At 40.6% G+C, this 19878-nt stretch overlaps 1 protein-coding gene and 1 long non-coding RNA gene across 4 annotated transcripts in view; one reads left to right on the forward strand and one right to left on the reverse strand.

Moving 5' to 3' along the window:
* Positions 1–872, forward strand: part of LOC127562977 (uncharacterized) — a 34195-nt gene extending 33323 nt beyond the window's left edge. Inside the window, exon 3 of the long non-coding RNA XR_007953852.1 lies at positions 199–872. This is a non-coding gene — a long non-coding RNA (uncharacterized LOC127562977). The remainder of the gene's footprint in view (positions 1–198) is intronic.
* Positions 1–19878, reverse strand: part of IQCA1 (IQ motif containing with AAA domain 1) — a 191007-nt gene that overhangs the window by 161271 nt on the left and 9858 nt on the right. Inside the window, exons 2-5 of one of the 3 annotated variants that reach the window (XM_051999120.1) lie at positions 19013–19337; positions 14382–14501; positions 5850–6041; positions 4785–4856 (exon numbers count right to left, since the gene is read on the reverse strand). In XM_051999120.1, coding sequence (XP_051855080.1) covers positions 4785–4856; positions 5850–6041; positions 14382–14501; positions 19013–19337 — 709 coding nt within the window. Of the gene's footprint in view, positions 1–4784; positions 4857–5849; positions 6042–11019; positions 11093–14381; positions 14502–14633; positions 14709–19012; positions 19338–19878 lie in introns of those variants that run through there. The other 2 variants (XM_051999121.1, XM_051999122.1) reach the window with 2 other exon arrangements.

Below are 19878 nucleotides of genomic sequence, written 5' to 3' on the forward strand. Positions count from 1 at the left end.
ATATGGAAGGCCCCATGAGGCCCTCATCAATTGGGTCTGGCTTCTTCTCAAGAAAGTAAAACTCTTTGTTTTTGAGTGACAGATATTTAAATTTGGTTTTACTTATTTAACTAAGTATAAAAGATGTATTTTTATTCTGGGAAAATTAAGAAAAGAACAAAGAGGCAAACTTCCCCCTTCTCTATTTGATTTTTTTAGAATACTCAAGCTACTGGGAAGAAGGAGACGGGCTCACTCTCGAAGTGCCACCAGAAAGTCTCAAGTTAGATCAAAGTGAAACCTGAAAATAAGAGGGGTTGGAGAAGCAGATCAAGGTTTCAGTGAAGTGATAGATGCTTTTCTGTTAAGATTTACTTTATTTTTAAAAGTTGAATAGTTTTAGACATGATTTATTTGTGATTAAGAAAAACATGTGGAGTAGAGTTATATGACTTCACCCCTCCAGAAAAGCATGCATTTCACTCCGAGACATAGATTTTCATACTTTGCTAAAGAAAATAAAGAGACTCTCCAGAAAACAACTTCAGTTGTGTGCTGATAGCAGAGCGATCCAGGGAAGGCGGTAACCAGCAACCCTGTGGTCATTCTTGGATTCTCCTAGCCATCATAAAATGTGAAACACTTAAATAAAATAAAGCTGAGGTTTAATTCAGAATTAAACAGTTCTGCCAAATATATGTGATGAAATTCTATGGACTTTTATGCCAGTCTCCCCCAAAGGGTGGGGTCAAAAGGATATTTTGCTTTTCCCAACAATGATGGCGGAGGAAGTCTTCCAGTTTACATATGTCTTAGAATACTGGGAAAGCAAATTTACCATGTTTACACACAAAGATCTATAATCATTTTTGGAGTCATGACTGTACATCAAAGGGATATGACCTGTGGCATTCTGCAGATATATCAAAGCACACAACTGTCTGGCCCATTTGTTTTCCTTAGAGCCCAGAATGAAAGGCATGGGGCATTCAAAAGTGAAAGAAAATATAAAACCAAATGAGAGGAAAAAAAAAAGCTAGCCTAGAGTTATGGCTGAGGCTTCCTATAAAAAGCACCAAATAGGTAGCAAGGGTTCTTTGTATTTTTCCTGTTTCAAGAGGCATCCCCCCTTAAGATAAAATACAAATTTTAACTGTTTGATACAACCAGAAACCATTCTCATCTTCCTTTTTCCTTTGAAAGGAACATCCTTTCAATATGTGTTTACCTCTGATGATTACTATTTGCCATTATTCTGAATGAGACAGAAATGCATAAGGTATAGCCAAAAACCTCCCCAAAAACGCCACATATTAGCAGATGCCAGCCGTGAAAAAGGGGATGAAAAAATTCATTATCTCTCTATTTAAATGTCTATTCCAAGGGATTAATGTTATTTTTTAAGTCATGTTTTATGCTTGATGCTTCCAATTGAAACTGCTAGGTGAATTGGGCTCCCTAGGGAGAAATAAAAACCAGTTAACTTCACCCCCACACTAGTGCAATTCAGAAAACAACTGCCTTCAGCTCAACAGGAACTGATTGACCTCTTATTATGTCTTTAGACTGCTAGACCTGGGGAAATACAAGAGCAGGAGATTATAACCTTATTGGTGAGAAAAGTCTCTCTCTCTCTCTCTCTTTCTCTCTCTCTCTCTCTCTCTCTCTCTCTTTCTCTCTCTCTCCCTCCTGTTTTTTTCTCTCTCTCTCTCCCCCTCTCCCTCTGTCTGTCTCTGTCTCTTTCTCTTTTTGTATCTTTATCTCTGACTCTGTATTTGTCTGTATCTCTCCTTTCTCTTTCTGCATCTCTATCTCTATATTTTTCTATCTTTATCTCTCCTTGCTCTCTTTCTATATCTGTATCTCTCTCTTTTTGTATATCTCCCCATCTCTGTCTCTGTCTACTTGTCTTTCTATATATATATATATATCTCCCCCGTCTCTGTCTCTGTCTACTTGTCTCTCTCTATATATATCTCTCTCTCCCCTCTCTCTATCTCTGTCTCTCTCACTCATAGCATTTATTTTGAAAGCATAACAATACAAAACAGAAGTGAGGGACAGAAGGAATAACAAGTAACATAGATACTTGCTGGTAAAGGAAGAGGGAAAATCTATACTGAAGGAGGACAGCTGCCTACTTCCCCCTAACACCTGAGCCCACATGGGGTCCCACCTTCTGACAGCAGTCACAGGGGAGTTCTAATAGAGCCAAGTACGGTTCCCTTCTAGCATTATTATGCCCTGAAGGCTATTTACGGGCCAAAGACCTATGGTTTATCTCAACTACTCAGCATTGATGGAAACACATTGGTTAGTGATGAAGGCTTGATCCTGGAGACATGAACTGACCACTTCCATAGTGTTCTCTACAGACTATCATCAATTAATGCTGAAGTCACTGAGCATATACTCCAGGTTAAAGTCAATGCCTCTAAAGTACCTGGTACTGACTCTGTTACAAGTGATATTTATAAGGTAGGGCATCCACTGCTCATATAAGAGCTAAAAGACATTTTCTGGGGTATATGACAAGAGGAAAGTTTATTTCATTGACACTTCCATTGTCCATCTCTAAAAAAGTAAAGGCAATAGATTGTTCTGTGACAATCACAGGGGGAATCTCTCTCTCTAATCCTTCACCTGGAAGGTGATCATCCACCTGGCAGCCAGTGTGCTTTCAGAAAGGGCTGAGGAATGGTTGATATGGTACTTGCTGCCAAACAACTCCAGGAGAAATAGCAGGAGTAGAACAATGTCCGTATACAATGTTTGTAGAACTGACCGAGGCCTTTGATACTGTCAGTCATGAGAGCGTGTGGAAAATCATGTCAAAATGTGGCTGCCTGGAGCAGTTCATCAGTATTGTACGCCAGTCCCCGATGGCTAATGGACAAAGTTCTTGCACTTTCCCAGTCACCAGTGGAGGGAAACAAGGCTGGGTGCCTCCTCCCATGCTTTTTTAGCATGATTTTTTTTTAAACAATGTCAGACACATTCAGCAAGGATAAAAACTGCATCAAGATCAGCTACTGTGCTGATGGGTAAATCTTTTCTCTTGAAAGGGTTACAAGCTAAGACTAAAGTGGAGGGAGACTTGGTGGGTGATTTTTTGTTTGCCTATAATTGTGCACTGAATGCAGCCTCTAAAGCAGACATGCAACAGAATATGGAGGGATTCTCTGCTGCTTGGGCTCATTTGGGCTTAATAGTTAACACCCAGAAAACACCGGTCCTCTATCAGTCAGCACCACACCATTCATTCCTGGAACCGTCAGTTAATGGAGAAGTTTTAAATGCTGTGGAGAAGTTCTCTTGCCTTGGCAGGATACTCTCCAGGGCATGAATAATGAAATAAACAAATGAATAACATTTGCTGAGTAGCTTTCAGACGCCTCGGGATCTGGTCCCAATCTCACTTTCCCGCCTTCCTACCCGACATAAATCTCTGTTCCAAACCCACGGGGTCCATTAACATCCCAGGAGGGATGTAAAGGAGAAGCTGTCACCTTTGAACTTTGGCTCAGCCATTCTCTGTCTAGAGAATTGAACTGAATACTTTCTAAGGTTCTCTCAACGCCTGCTGCTGTACGTGGTCTGAGACCTGCCCCCCAGTGCTGGCATCCAAGGGTCCCTTCTAGGTGGCAGGGAAAGTGCTGCCCATGGCAGGAGATGCCCTATTCTGGGAGCATGACGCCATCCCTCGTCCTCCAGGGGATTCTTCTAGGGGAGGAGGCTGGGGTTCAGTGTCTCTGGACAGTGACAGAGATTTGTCATTACAATGTCTCTTTGACGGTCTCAGAGAAGCTCAGTTCTCACACACAGGCTCCAGCAAAAAGAAGCCTCCAGGCAATAGGAAAGAAGCCTTGCCAGAAAAGCCAGCGTGAGTTTGGGAAGATGGAAACCTGCCAGTGTAGACCACAGACTTCTCCCAGAGGCTCTGAAGCCTCCAAGTCTGGGGGCAGAAGGAATGGGGGCTCTAGGGGAGTTAGAAATCTGCCTTTCTCTTGCCCTGATGGGCATGGGGTGGTAACCAGCAGTCCCCTTATCGGGGCAGGGACTGGGATGGTGATGGCGGGAGGGATGGAAAGGAATGGAAAGGGAGAGATGATTGACTGCAACTCCAAGTAACTATACAACCCTCCCCTGGAGATGTCGGGGGTACAGGAGATCATGCCTCAGAAAAGTCAGGAAAGGTCTCAAGGGGGAGAACATTCTTTAAAAATTCCAAGAGCCAGAGAGGAGGAGGAGGAGAATTCCAGAGATAGGAGAGAGAGAGTGCTGGGTACCATACACAACCATCTGAACCAGACATTCATTCATGAAGACCAGTCCCTACTTTCCCACTGTTGATCACTTTGGTCTCCATTTTTTGATCACAAAAGTACTCTTAAACTTAAAAAAAAAAAAAACTTTCTAAAAGGAGATATTCGAGATTTCCCATAAAATCAGAAAGAGAAGAGATGAAAATAGGGAGAGGGAGTTGGGAAGGATTTCATTTCAGGGAGAGATAGAATGCTGGGTACCATACAACCATCTGAATAGGACATTCATCAATCAAGGCCAGTCCTTATTTTCCTACCTCTGATCAGTTTTTGGACCACAAAAATCCACTCAAACTTAAAAAAAAGCTCTCTAAAATGGAGATATCCGAGATTTCCCATAAAATCAGAAAAATAAGAGAGGAAAACAAGTAGAGGGGGGAAGAGAGAGTTAGGAGGAGGAAGAGAGTGAAAGTGACAGAAAAAGAGCAGAGGTTCAGAGAGGTCACTAAGAGTAATTAAACCAGACCCATACAGACTCACCATTCCTAGAAATATCATTTCTTCTTCCTTTTCCCTTGCAGTTTTCTTGTATTGGTTGAATGAGCGCCAGAACTGGATTAGAAATAGGAAGTGTTCGTTAATGTCAAATTGATTGTGATAATACATCACATGGATATCCACCCCCCTATCCCCACCCTTCCCCCTGCACCCACGGTGGTTTCATGTGGGTCTGAAGTCAGGACCTTTCCTCCCGGTCCTTGAAGGCAGAACTGTCACCCCACACTGGATTTCACCATAATTATCAACCTCCCATGGCCCTCGATCCAATCCACTGTACTGGGTTGAACTGCCTTTTCTTTCATTATAAATGTGGTGGCTGGGAATGAATAGTCCGTTAGTCTGAGGGGAAGGTCTCACATCAGTTTCTCCCTTTGTATTTGCAAGCTCTGCTGAGAATTTCTCTCCCCCAAACCAATAGTCTCCTCATTGAAATCGGAGAAACCTTGATCTGGGAAGGAAAGGGATGTGGGGGGTTCCTATTTTTGTGGGGGTCGGGAAGATGTGGATTCAAAGCCCACTTTTGCCATCACCCGAGCACCTTGAGAACACCCTAGAATTCCTCTAGATTACACAAAAGACATCCCGTTTATAATGGGAGCGGGAATTTATCATGAGATGGGTCCACAGGTCTCAGGACCACATGGAGGGGCCAGGAAGGAACCTTGAGAGTCATCAGATCAAATTTCTTCAGTTTATACAGATGAGGAAATTGAGAATCTGAGGCAGAGAGAATATGACTTTGGAGGGTCACGACCAAGTCAACGTTCTCAAGCCCAGTCTTTTATGGGCACTCCATCCAATTTCACCCCTTTTTATCAAATAGTTCTTTTCCCATCACAGCATAGCTAACAGCAGCCCCAAACCATCAAAATGCACTTGAGAAATTGGAGGGTATCTGCTCAAAGAAGCGGGGGCTATTTCCTTCCGGCTCGGGACTGGTTTACCAAGCGCCTCGAAATTAAATCCAAGGCTGTTGGGCAGGGGTCAGGGAGCCCTTGGCGCAGTCCATTCCCCAGCCCCACCTGCACACCGACAGCCCGGCACCTTTTGAATCCGGACCGCAGCGCTCCCTATGTCTGGCATCTTTTCCCCATGAAGCCGGGCTTGTTTTTCCCGAATGTCTTGATGATAGATCTGGCGCATGAAGGTGGCTCTCAGGCGGCCCTGGCGGGCTCTCTCTGAGATCTGGATCAACTTCACGGCTTCTTCCAGGGGGATGATCTTTAGAGGCAGTTTCTGCAAGAGACAGTAGACAATTCCTTCAGGAAATCCACGATCCACAAGTCATCATTTCAAAAATTCACCGTGGCTCATTTTAATGAGGACAAAAGATGAGAAAACCATATTTTCCTCCAAACTAAGGAATATCAACCATTGCTTTTTCCCAATAACAATCAATTAATGTTAATTAATTAAATGTTAAAAATTAATTAAGAGGGCAAAATAATCAGAAATGCAAGGACCAATATTTGGGCATGAAAAGGGATGCTTATTCATGTCAACTTCGTGGCTTCTTCCAGGGGGGTGATCTTTAGAGGCAATTTCTTCAAAAGACAGCAGACTATTCCTTCATGAAACTTCATGAAACCCACCATCCACAAGTCATCATTTCAAAAATTTACCATGGCTTTTATTCTGGAGATCATTTTAATGAAGACAAAAAGCGGGAAAACTATATTTTCCACCAAACTAAGGAATATCAATCATTGCTTTTTCCCAACAACTTAAGCACAGAACTAAAACAGGAGAGGGCAAAATAATCGGGAACCAAGGACCAATATTTGGGCATAAAAATGTGTTGGAATCTTTACAAACTGCTAACTCATTAGAGTTGATAGATTATTGATCTGATCTTACAAGAAGATGTTTTGGGCCAGAACCTGAAACAAGGTACTAAGTAGAACTGATTGATACAATGCTTGTGTTCACACCTTTACTCATTGGAGTTCACAAGTATGGGAGATTCCCAAAGTTAACTGTGTAACTTTGTGAATTCACACCTCCCTTGAAGCTCTTAGGACCAGAGAGCACTCTGAGAGAACCTATAATCCCTCTCTCTCGTATTCCACAACCCCTCTCTCTCTCATATATAAGAGATAGACAGAGGCTCTTGGTCGGATTTCAGCAGAATTATGCCAGAAGCCTTCTCTCCAAGGCAAGAGAGATCTATTTCATTTTCCACTTGGCTGGCTGAGCTGAAGGACTAACCTTTGGATTTGGAGACATTCGGAGAGAGCTCTTGGAACCAAGCAGACAGATAGGCCTCTAAGAAGCTAGTTATCCGGGGCCCAAGGAAAGAGACAAGACTTGGAAGGAGAAATAAACATTTGTATTTTTACCAGCTGGCTGCATTTGGGTGATTATTACTTTCAACTGCAACTAAGACTGCCTCCAGAAAATCTCCTCGAGAAACCTACCTTCTCCCAGAGAGAACCATTATCTTATTATATTAAAGAAAAAGAACACCACAAAAAGGGATGTTTTTTAATATCAACTTTTATATAGAAATCACTCATTTTTAATACCAGAAAATGCTGACCTTTGAGAGGGAAATGCTCAATTTGTCTTAAGTCTCCTGCATTACAGTTAAGCATCAGTATCCCAGTGAACAATAATGAGCAGAGCCCAAAAATATCAAATCTTACCACTGGGGAGGGAGGCTTCCCAGACTTTTTAAAAAGACATTTTAGTCTCTTTTAATCAATAAACAGGAACTGGGGACACAAGAATAAAAAAGAAAACAGTTGGAGTTGAGATTCCAATGAGGGAAACAAGATGTACATGTATAAGTTAATACAAAGAATACAGAGTAAATGTGGAGTCACTACTAGAAGTTGGGGAATTTGGGAAAAGCCTCCGCTAGGATAAGGCCCTTGAGCTGAACTGGGAAGAAAGAGAAGGAGTCCCAGGGGATTCCAGGAACAAGAGACATTCCAGGCACAACCAGTCATGTGGGGGGGAAGCAGCCAACAGCTTCTCTGAACAGATATACCTCGGAGGTATTCCCCTCAGATTTCTTAAGTGCATCTTGATGCTATTTGGCTGATGTTAGCTAAACTTTCATAGGAGAAGAGCTATTTGATAAATAGGAGTCAAAATGTTCAGAAAGAAGAAATTAAAAGCATTTCTAGTCATATGAAAAATGCTCTAAATCACTATTGATGAGAGAAATGCAAATTCAGACAGCTCTGAGATACCACGATACCTCTCAGATTGTCTAAGATGACAGGGGGAAATAATGAGGAATGTTGGAGGGGATGTGGGAAAACTGATACATTGTTGGTGGAATTGTGAATGGATCCAACCATTCTGGAGAACAATTCAGAACTATGCTCAATGGACTATCAAACTGAATACTTTTTGATTCAACAGTGTCTTTACTGGGATTATATCCCCAAAAGATCATAATAAAGGGAAAAGGACCCACATGTGTAAAAATGTTTGTGGCAGCCCTTTTTGTGGGGGCAAGGAGCTGGAAACTGAGTGGATGCCCATCAGTTGGAGAATGGCTGAATAAGTGATGATATATGAATGTTATGGAATATTATTGTTCTGTAAGAAACGACCAGCAGGATGATTTCAGAGAGGCTTGGAGAGAATTTCAGGACCTGATGCTAAATGAAGTGAGTAGAATCAAGAGAACATTGTACAAGGCAACGACAAGATTACGTGATGTTCAACTCTGATGACATGGCTCTTTTCAACAATGAGGTGATTCAGGACAGGTAGGTGGTGCAGTGAATAGGGCAGTGGAGGACCTGACTTCAAATCTGATCTCAGACATTTAACACTTTCTAGCTGTGTGACCCTGGGCAAGTCACTTAACCCCAATTACCTCAGGGGGGAAAAAACCAACAATGAGGTGATTCAGGCCAGTTCCAATGGCCTTGTGATAAAGAGTCATCTGCACCCAGAGAGAGAACTGTGGGAACTGCGTGTGGTTCACAACAATATAGTATTTCCATTCTTTTAGTTGTTGTTTGCTTGCATTTTATTTTCTTTCTCATTTTTCTCTTTTTGATTTGATTTTTCTTGTGCAACATGATATCTGCAGAAATATATATAGAAGAATTGCACATGTTTAATATATTCAATTATTTGCTGTCTAAGGGAAGAGGTGAGGGGAAAGAAGGGAGAAAAATTGGAACATAAGGTTTTGAAAAAGTGAATTTTATCTATGCATATGTTTTGAAAATAAAAAGTTAAAAAATAAAATAAACAGGGGGGCAAATGCTGAGATTTGATGGAGTGCTATAAAAGACTGAAGGAGCTGAGAATTGTGGCGACCTGGGTTCAAGAACATTTACTAGATTGTGACCCAGAAAGTCACATTCTTTCTGCCTCAGATTCTCAAAAAGCAAGGACAGCATATTGAATGTTCTCATCAGAAAAGAGGACAATTGTGCTGAAATGTAAAGTCCTGTGAAGTGGAAATAAGCCTGTAATGGGGAGTTAAGAGCCAGAGAACCAACAGCTTTAAATACCCAACAGTTTACATATTAGGGCAGCTAGGCCTGGAGTTAGCAAGACCTAAATTGAAATCTGGCCTCCGACATTTACTAGCTGTGTGACCTTAGGAAAGTCACTTCCTCCTGATTGCCTCAGTTTTTTCATGTGTAAAATAAGCTGGAAAAAGAAATGGCCAACCCTTGCAATATCTCTGCCAAGAAAACCCCAAATAGTTGGACATGACTGAAAATGATTGAACAACAAATCGTTTTCCATGTAGGGAAGTGATGTTCCATTGAAATCATTCTTTCCCCTCTGCCCCCAATTCATCCAATGATCCCAAATACAAAGATTTCACAGCCTCCTCCCTCCCCTGCTTTTATTTTGGATGACTGCCTTTTAAAAGGATGGCTCCCTTGGACAAGAGCCTGTGTCAATCAAATCATCCTCATGAATTGAGCCCTAATCACTCCCCCTTAAAAAGGGATGAATAATAGGTTGCCAACTTAATGGTCCAAGTCTCCATCTTCTCAAAGAGCCCTATATACGTCTTCCAAAGAAAAGAAACAATCATGTTCTCAAAGATTTACCTCCATCCAGGTGTGATGGATGTGGATGGATGTTCTTACCTCATCTCTGTTCAGCCATCTATAAAAACATTCAGCAAAAGCATGGGAGGGTCCTGTGGATGAAATTCTTCAGTGGTCGCCATTCATCCCAGGAGGGATGGGAAGTGAGCAAGAAAAATGGTTCTACTGAGGAGGAAAACCAGATGTTGTCTGGGGAGGTGGGATAAGGAGCTCACAGAACAGCTGAGATTTTAAAAACCACGGCTGGAAGATGGAAGCAAGGTCAGGTACTAAAGGATGAATTTGTCCAAAGCCAGGCACAAGAGGCTAAGAATGTGTTGGGAGAGCTAGACCTCAGAACGAGTTGGGGGAGTAAGAGAGGGAAAGGGAAACAAAGGAGGGCTTTTACAGCTGCTTCTTTTTTTAAAGGAAGCCCAAAGAAGGGATCACGAAAACTGACAAGAGAGGGAGGCAGAATTCTTCGATTTTCATGTGGATTCTACATTTTCTGAGATTTAGACTAAATAAGGCAGCACAAACATGGCTACAAGGGAAGTGGTGTGCTAGAGCAGGCTAGAACCAACTTATAACCCTGATTATTAAAATTTCAGTATGAGTATTTACACTTTGAAAATGAGAATATGCTACAAATCAGGGTTTGCTTTGATCATCTCAACTTAGTAAAATAATGGAGAAAAAAATGTCAGTAATATGGGTTCTGAATGGCTGGAGTTCTTAACCAAATGGAATATGATCAAATTTAACAGGGAGGGATGTAAAGTACTACTTGAGTTTAAAAAAAGTCACTTCAGAAGTCCAAGATGGAGGCGGTATGACAATTGGACAAGGTCAAGGCACAATCATAGTACGCTATGGCATTACCAGTATGGCTGGTGTGGCTGGACAGCAGTTTGTCTGAAAAGAGAGCTGGGGTTTCTTAGTGGCCTACAAGGTCATTAATTAATGAATAATTGTGTGCTGTGAGAGTCAAGAAAATGAAGATAAGAGAGAGGGGCTGGCATCCAAGAATGAGAGTCCTGCCCAACTCTGTCCTAGTTGGGTGATGTCCGGAGGGCTGGCTCTGGTCTGGGTTCCACATTTTCAGGAGGATGCAGTGAATTAGAGAGTTCTCAGAGAAGGGCAGCCAGAATGGGGAAACACTTTAAGAAAGAATCAAAGAAACTACATAGCCTTACCTTAAAGACTAGAAGATGGCGGAACATGATAGCTGCTTTCCAAATGTTGGAGTTGTGACATGGATGAGTGATGCTTGGACAGAGAAAGGAATAAAAGTTTATCAAGCACCTCCTAAGGGCCAGACACTTTTCTTTACAAATAAGAATTCATTTGACAAAAGGTAATGTCTCTCAAGACAGAACCAAGAGAAATGGGTAGATGCTGCGAAAGATGGAAATTTATGACTATCAAGAAATATTTCCTGGTAGTCAGAGTTATCCCAAAATGGAATGGAGCCCCTCAGGGACTAGTGGAGGGGAATTCCTTCTTCTGGAAGTCTTCATACAAAGACCACTCACCAGATTTGGTGGAGAGGGAATGACTTTTTCAGGTATCAACTGGGATCTCTGAGATTCCTTTCAATTCTGAGATTCTTGCTCTTTAATCTAGGGTCTCAGACACCATTTTTCATCTGGCTGTTCACTTCTGATAGCTTCCTTTCTTTTCTCAAATCCCTACTGTCAGCCAGAAAGAATAATGGAAATACCTTATCCTCCCTGAGCTCCCTGCCCCCTAGATTCCTCTTTCTTGTTCCCAATTTCAAAATCTCTAGGATTCTTTTCGTGTACCTTACAGCTTTATTATCCACTCCCACACCAATCCTGAGAAGTGGAAGGCTGCCATCCAGTTTGGCAAATTTCTATTACACCCTAGATATGCAACCCAGATAAATAGCTTGTCTCCAGACTGGTCCCACTTAGGCCAGATCAGCACAGCCTGCAGCAAGGAGGCTCACCTTCCCCAAGCCCTCCGAAAATACTGGAGCTGCATTTATGCTGGACTGGACTCATGTGACCTGCAATGAATGGGCTTAATCCCGGCACCTGGTATCTAGGTGGTTCCTATTTCGGAAGGTCTCCAGTTTGCCTCCAGAACGTGGCCCTCTGTTCCAGAGGGCCACTAATTTAGAGTTTTGCTATCATTTTCTAGCTCACATATTGTCTGTTCTCAACTTCTTGACATAATTTTGAATCACTTTCTTAGTTTTAAGAGTATGCTTAACTTTCCACTAGGAACATTTTATTTTTTCCTGTTGAGACACACTTCAGCCCTTATAGCCTGGATAGCAAAAAGGCCTTTCGGTAGCATTTTGGCCCTCTCCTCTAGAAGGTAAACCTTTTTTTTTTTTTTTTAGTGTATGCATATGTTTTTATATATATATATACACACACATACAAAATATAATGTGTGTATATATATACACCTATATATGTGCATATCTTTATAATATATATGTGTGATTTATATGCATATGCTATATAAGTAATATGTGTCTACATGTAATATTTTTATAGATATATGCATATATATGTATGTACATTTCCTATAGAAGAAACACAAAAACATGATATCTTTAAAGGTAGAAGAATTCTCTTGCATATACTTTAAACTGAGCTTTCTGCTGACTCTCGAAGGTTCTCCTCACCTTTGCTGCTTATGATCACAAACTCCTGCTTGGTTGCTGTACACACTTTATGGCCTATTGTCTTTGTCGTCAGGCCAGAAAATACTGGGGCAGCTTTTATAGTGATTTTTTTTTCCATAGAAAATTTTGTATCGATATTTTTTGGTTTTAAACCATGTGCAGTTCCCAGTGGGATACATTTCTCTAACTCTATATCAGTTCTATAATCATTTTTGTTTCCAATTTGTCTATTTTTCTTCTAATTTTGTAGATTTCCTCTCTTGTACATCTGTTTTTCTGTGTCTGAAGACAACAATTTGTCCAGGTGCCAATGATAAGTCATCAGGAGACTCTTGCCAGATTCACTGCCAAACCCAAATCCAAACAAAAATCAGTAACAGGAATAATCTCCAGGTCTTTCAAAGAATCCTCAACTTCTAGCCACTGCCTCCCTCTTCCCCTCGCCTCTTCCTTTCTAGGCAAACATGGACTGTGGCTGCTTTGGGGTTCTTTCTACTGACAACAAGACATCACTACATGTTACAGTCCTGGAAAACTGATAGCTACAGACAATAGCATCTTATTAGTCGTAGTGCAATCACTATTAAGACAAGTGTTTCCTAACTACATATGTTAAATTACTTCATGACATAATTATTGAGCAAAACTAAATTCCTTTCAAAGGAGTAACCATGGAGGCAAAAAAATTTAAATGCCTATTGTGTTAGTTCAGGCTTATACAAATTATTCTCAACCCAAACCTTGAGGTCAAGCTTTCCTTTTCCAAGCTAGTAGTGAAATGAATGCTATATGTTTGGTGAACTTTTGGTAACTATTTAATTGGATTGGTTCTCCCATTGTTCATTCCTTTATTTGTTCATTCCTTCCTTCCTTCTTTCCTTTCCTTTCTTTCCTTTCTTTCTTCCTTCATTCCTTTCTTCCTTTCTTCCTCCCTCCTTCCTTCCTTCCTTCCTCCCTCCCTCAGTCCCTCCTTTTTTTCTCCCTTCCTTCCTTTCTCTCTCCCTCCCTGCCTTCCTTCCTTCTTTCCTCCTTCTCTCCTTTCCTCCCTCCCTTCTTTCTTTCCTTCCTTTTTTCCTTCATCCCTCCCTTCCTTCCTTCCTTCCTTTCTCCCTCCCTCCTCCTTCCTTCCTTGCAGTCTGACCATGTCACTCTCCTATCCAATAAACTCCCATGACTCTCTATAACTTTAAGATCAGATATCAATTCTTCTCTTTGTCATTTAAAGCTCCTCTTAACCTTGCCTCAACCTCCCTTTTCGGCAGTCTTCTCCTACATTCCCCTTAACAGACTCCACAATCCCCCCGACTGGCTGACTCATTGCTCCTCCCCTAGGGCACTCCATTACCAGACTCAATTCCGCTGTCTCACCTATGTGGAATTCACTCTCTCTTCACCTCACCCTCAGAATTCTTTACTTTCTCCAAACTCAGTTAAAGAAGCACCTCTACAAGAAGCCTTTATAATAGGCCTTCCTAATATATTAGGCCACTAATTATACCCCTAATAATAACAATTTTATATAATAGGGTTTCCTCCCAGGCCCCCCACAATAACCTCCCTTCGTTCACCCACACATGTACCTATAGCACATAAGGTCCTTAACAGCATTTTTTGCCTTTGAATGTCCAGCGCCTAACCCGGTGTCTGGCACAAAGTGAGCATTTTAAAACTACTGGTGATTGATTGCTCATAGACCCTATTTCTTGGTGTTCTGTGATTCTTCAAATAGCATTGATAAATAAAATGTCAAAAGTAGTATTTAGCTTCCAGGGGACTGTGCTGAAAGTCTGCAGCCTTCTCCCACCAGTACCAAGAAAGACAAGGTTTTTCAGAAATAACCATGGAGCTCGTTAAAACAAAGCGTGCTTCTGAAAAAAGAAAGGCCCGGGTACAAACCAGGTTCAGATCTTCCAATCCAGCGTTGGCCAATATTTGAGCGAGGACTTTCTCTCGTTCTCTTAGTACCTCCATCTTTTCCTTCAAAAAGTACTTTGGAATGGGGATGTCTAGCTGTTCCTGGGGGAGGAAAGAGACCAAGGGTTTGGATTCCAGCAGTCAGATAGAACTTTAACAGCTCCCAGTACACGGAGCTTTGAGGTCTGGCAGCCCTCCTAATCCCATCTGCCAGATAAGAAAACTGAAGCCCACCTTGCTTAGGGGCACCGAGGATCCTAATTTAAGTGCACGAATTACCATCTAACCCAACAAGGCTGGTGATTGAGTTTTATTCCTATTTTTATAAGGAACAAGCAGGTGCAAAATGACTTCACAATGACTACAATGTCATGAGAAAAGCCCTCACTATGGAGTCAGAGGCTCAGGTTCAAAGGCCACCATTGACATCTTGAGCCCCCTCTGCCTAGGTTTTCATTTCCTGCTCAATAAAATAGGAGAATTGGCTTTGGAGGCCCCGTTCACTTCCAGATCTATGAAGCAACAAGTTAAGGATAAGGAAAAAAAAAACAAACAAAAACTAATGACTAAAATCATCTTTAAAAATAAAATTGGAACAAAATCATACTAATAATGACCAATTGGTGAAAAACAAGTCTAATTTTAAACGTTTTCAAAGAATGTTAATTTTCAAGCTTGTACAACAATATTTCAGATTCAGCTGAAAAAGGGTTGCCAGGGAGAGGACTTGGAGAATTTGCTTTAAGGAACAGATAAAGTTGTTGTTGGGGCACCGAGTGTTTGTATGTAAATGATGCTTAAGGACTTCTAAAGAATGTTTTCTGTTATCTTCTTAACCTTTCTTAGCCTCCTGCTTTCCAAAGCAAACTTCTTTCTCTGTGAGCTTGTTTGCTCAACCTTTCCTTAAACAAGAGGAAAATTCAGCTCATCCCCAGTGAGGACTCTCACTAATTCCAAATCACTGAACTCCAAATAGTTACATTCAAACCAAGCCAAATTCTATAGTTGCAGGAGCAAAAGGTTTCCCGGCATCCTTCAAGGGCTGCGTGAGACAAGAACCAAAGCACAACTGAACACTCCCCGAATTCTTAGTGCTTGATATTAATGTACTGAGTATTTATCACAATGAAAGTTCAGTAGGATTTGTTTTAATTTCAGAAAGCAGCCAGTTTAAAAACTGAGAACTTGAAAAAATCTAGTCTAATTTATATTTTATATATTATTTATAAGTATATAAACATATTTATATATAAATATGTTAAATATTATATATTTACATAATTATATAACACATGTATATGATATTTATATAACAATATTAAATATAATTTCTAGAGTGATTTCAATTTTGCTCATTATATACAGCGTAATGGTGTGATTTCTAAGTTAGCATTAAAAATGCCAATTGATATTACTGATGTTTCAGTTTGTTAAAAATAAATCTTTAAAATAATTCAGTTTTTTAATAAGATATTTCACCCAGATACTATTGAAAGCTAGTATGTGTATAAAACAAAACACCAAGATCATTTTAACAAATTTGGAGAAATGGGCATTTTAAAGATATCAACATATAAATACTAAGTTATTTTCCCTATCATTTTGTCGTCTTGTTTCCAAGAGTACATCTGTCAAGTCTGCCACGGGGAAGTTTCATTAGAAAATTCATTAATTGGGGCCCTGTTTATACTTTATCATAAACCCTAATGATTTGTTTGTTTGAAAGAAACCAAAACCTTCATTAAAGCTGTTTGTGCTGTGAGTGAGCCACATTTTATGTTTCACACCAGGGACAAAACACAAGGCAATATTTTTACATATTGATACATGCAATTAAAATATAGGATGTTATTTAAACTAACAAATTAACCGTCCTTTTCGAAGAACTATAAATAGGATTCTTGTTCCAAAATTGGCTAAAGATTGTTCCCTGCTGAGACCCAAACATATAGGCATTTTTCTTAAGGATGCTATCACTATGACTATAACGTACAAATGATATAATAATCTCCTGTTTCTGCTCTAAGAAAAGTGCAAATTACAACAAAGTAGCTTTATTCCAGTCTGCTAACAATTGCACTCAAATGTTGATTAAATGTTCACTAATTTAAATTTTGGAACCCCCACTGCTTCTAGGACCAAGTACTGAAAGCCCTTCCCATCCAAGTTTATTGTGCATTATTCCCTTTCGTGTTGTTGTCAGCAATGTCTATGAAGCTCTGTCCTTCTCCATCTCTTCCTTAGAAAACTCCTATCTTCAACATTTGGCTCAACTATCACCTTCAATAAAAATCTACTTCCTCTCCCCCTTTCCTCTACCAGATTCTAGACCCCCTCTGTCTTTCTGAAGTTATTTTGTAGCTACCCTTTCTATAGTTTGTATTTATTTGTATGCATTCATGTTATTTCTGCAATAAAATGGGAGCTCGTGTAAAGCAGGGGCTGTCATTTTTTGCTTTTTATTGCTTGTGAATAGCCAAATGCCCGATGCAGAGCAGGCTCTTAATAAATGCTTGTTGAATGAATGAAGGGAGCGGTTGAAAAAAATAAAAAGAGAAAATAGTAGTAACTTCCATCTTAAAAAAAAAAAACTGTTGTGGAAAGAGTACAAGTGAAGTACAAGATAAGAAAGTAAATTTAGACCCTCAACTCAAGCTACAATTACAATAAAATCCTACTGTGTCATTGTCTTGATTTTCTTAAATCACAAGATATTGTAAATAAAAGAAAAATGTATAAATTTCTAATATGGAGAAGAGAAAATATTTATTGAACATATGGAAGAAATTATTCAGATAATGTCAGATTTAATTTTTCCAGACTAAAATTATTTTGGCAAGGTAAAAAAAAAAAAAAGTAGAAACAGATTGTGAGGAAAATCTTGGTGGTAATAGAAAGCAATTGTCATTTTCAAAAACGTCTTAGTAATGTTTTTACAAGTGATTTCTAGATATAAGCCAGCTCCATTCCTAATAATAAGTCTTCCTTTGTAAACAAAGACCATTGTTGTTACTTTGTGAGCTCTTTGAGGAACAGGATCTACCTTTTGCCTCTTTGTATCCTCAGCCCTTAGCACAATGCCTGGATCATAATAAATGTTTATTAACTGCCCAATTTATCTCAAGGACTGTGTCCGACAATGGGGGATAAGACACTGTGTCTATTATGCCCCATATCTCTTCTACAAGGGGAAAAAAATACATTTGCTCAATCTCTTTCTCCTTGTAGAGCTTGGACGACTTCCAAATGACTGTTGATGAAGAGTGGCTCTGAACTTAGCTAGACTCTATAGTCCACTACAGGGCACTAGTCAAAGCCTTCCCGTCTAGGTAAGATATAACAAAGTTTACGTTCTAATGATATTGCTTTCAAGAACCCTGAATTGCCCCCATGCCATAATAAAATTAGTTGTTTAATGAAGTGAAATATGTACTCAATCAATATTTGCCTTTGAATTAATTGATAAATAGTTTTGAACTTCCCACTTTATTCTAGATTCTCTGGACCTGAATAACTTTAGTGGTTTAGATTCTCCATTTGTAATAGAAATAATACTTTGTTGATAATTTTGAGGATCATCTGATACCTTGCAAGCATGCTGAAGGAAATGATAACATTTAAATTTTATGCTTTAAAGTTTTTTTAGATTAATTTTTAAAAAATGTTTGTGTTTTCATGACACAAACATTTCCTCTTTCTAGACCTGGTTTTGGTTCTGTCATCCTAGAATTTTGATGCCTTCCACTTAAGACAACTGACTAAGTCAATTATGTGATAAATATAATATAATAGCATATAATAAATAAATATAATAAAGACAATCAAGACAAATGACTAGCAATTTATGGATACAAAAAGTGTGGTAATTTGTTCTGGATATAAAAGATTAGAACAACATAGTAGAGCAGAAAGGCTCTCTAAGACTAGGGAGACAGAAGATCTGGGTTTAAGATCTCTAAAGTGACCTCCTAAACAAAGGCTCCAGCTCCAAGCTACATCCTTCAGTGCTCATTGAGGGCAAACAGGCAGCCACCAGCAGCTAGCACACCATGGGGAAACGCTGAAGCACTCCGCTGGGCCCCAGCATGCACCAGTCGCCAGCACTGGGTCCCCAGCTCAGGTAAGCTGTCAGACCCCCACCCTCTGCCCCACACTCTCAGTACAGAACCGAGGCTCTCCTGTGGGTCTCTGGGCGCCATCAGGGCAACACCGATATTGCCAACCCCAGTGCAGAGGGCAGATCGCCAGCCTTGGCACCTGGCACAACAGGCGTGAGTACGGTGGGTTGACCAGGCCCCTAGCTCCAAACCCAAGATGCTTGGGACAGCCCATGAGGTAGCTAGCACAAGAATTATCCCCATACACAGGCAAGAAAGTGGAGATTCACAAGTAAAGTGATTCAACCAGACTGGCACGTGGTGTAAGAACAAGGATGCCTTAGTCTATGTCTAATGATCTTTCTGCCATACCAACCAGTGAGCCCAGAAACTAAGATGTCAACTGACCCTCTCAGGAAATGTGATGAGGGACCGTCTCACCAGTTTCCAACCCCAACAAAAAAGAGGCGACAGACAGACAGACAGATGGGGACGCTGACAGAAGGCAGAACTTACAGGGCCCAGTTTCAGGTCTTGCAAAATGTCATCAAAGTAGTGGAACTCTGAAAACTCCAGCTCGACCATCTCGTTCTTGAGCTCCAGGATGCGGCCCATGACGGCGTCCAGCACCTCGCGGATGAGGATGCGCTTCTGTGGATGCACCATCTGGTCGTAGACGTTCTCCAAGTTGCGGAAGATCTGGACGTACTTGACATAGAAGGTGGCCAGCATCTGGAAGATCACCACCTGGTCCTGAGGCGGCTCCAGAGCCTTTTCAGACTCCCCCTCCAGCAGAGAGTTGAGGGCTTCTTGGGCTTCTCCCCACATCTTATTGTAGGTTCTGAAAGAAGAAACAACAGCTCCAGGAATGGAAATATAAAGGAAGAAGTTGGTAATACAATAGCAACTGGGGGAAGAGATTGCACAGAGTCGGGAGGATTCATCTTCACGAGTTCAAATCCAGCCTCATGCTTACTGTGTGATTCTGGGCAAGTCGCTTCACCCTGTCTGCCTCTAAACTAGAGAACAAAATGGCAACCGCTCCAGTAACTCTACCAAGAAAACACCAAATGGGGTCACGAAGAGCTGGACGTGACTGGAAAAAAAAATGTGTTAGAGGATGAGATGTGGATTCTGATCGATTGACCCTAGTGGCTGGGAGCTGCTGGCTTAGCGGGGGTCAAAGAAATTCAACAATAAGAAAAACAAATTAAAATATAAATTACATATCAATCAGCAGGCTTTAAAGTACATGAAGAAATACTTCACGTGTGCCAGTCAAGAAAAATCAAGGCAACAATCACTTATTCTAAGCCCAGCCCTGTGCTGGAGATACAAAGAAAGGGAAACACTCAGCACATATCCTCAACAAACATATAATT

Source organism: Antechinus flavipes, chromosome 4 (assembly GCF_016432865.1).
Source record: "Antechinus flavipes isolate AdamAnt ecotype Samford, QLD, Australia chromosome 4, AdamAnt_v2, whole genome shotgun sequence".
In the NCBI taxonomy this organism is placed as follows: Eukaryota; Metazoa; Chordata; class Mammalia; order Dasyuromorphia; family Dasyuridae; genus Antechinus; species Antechinus flavipes.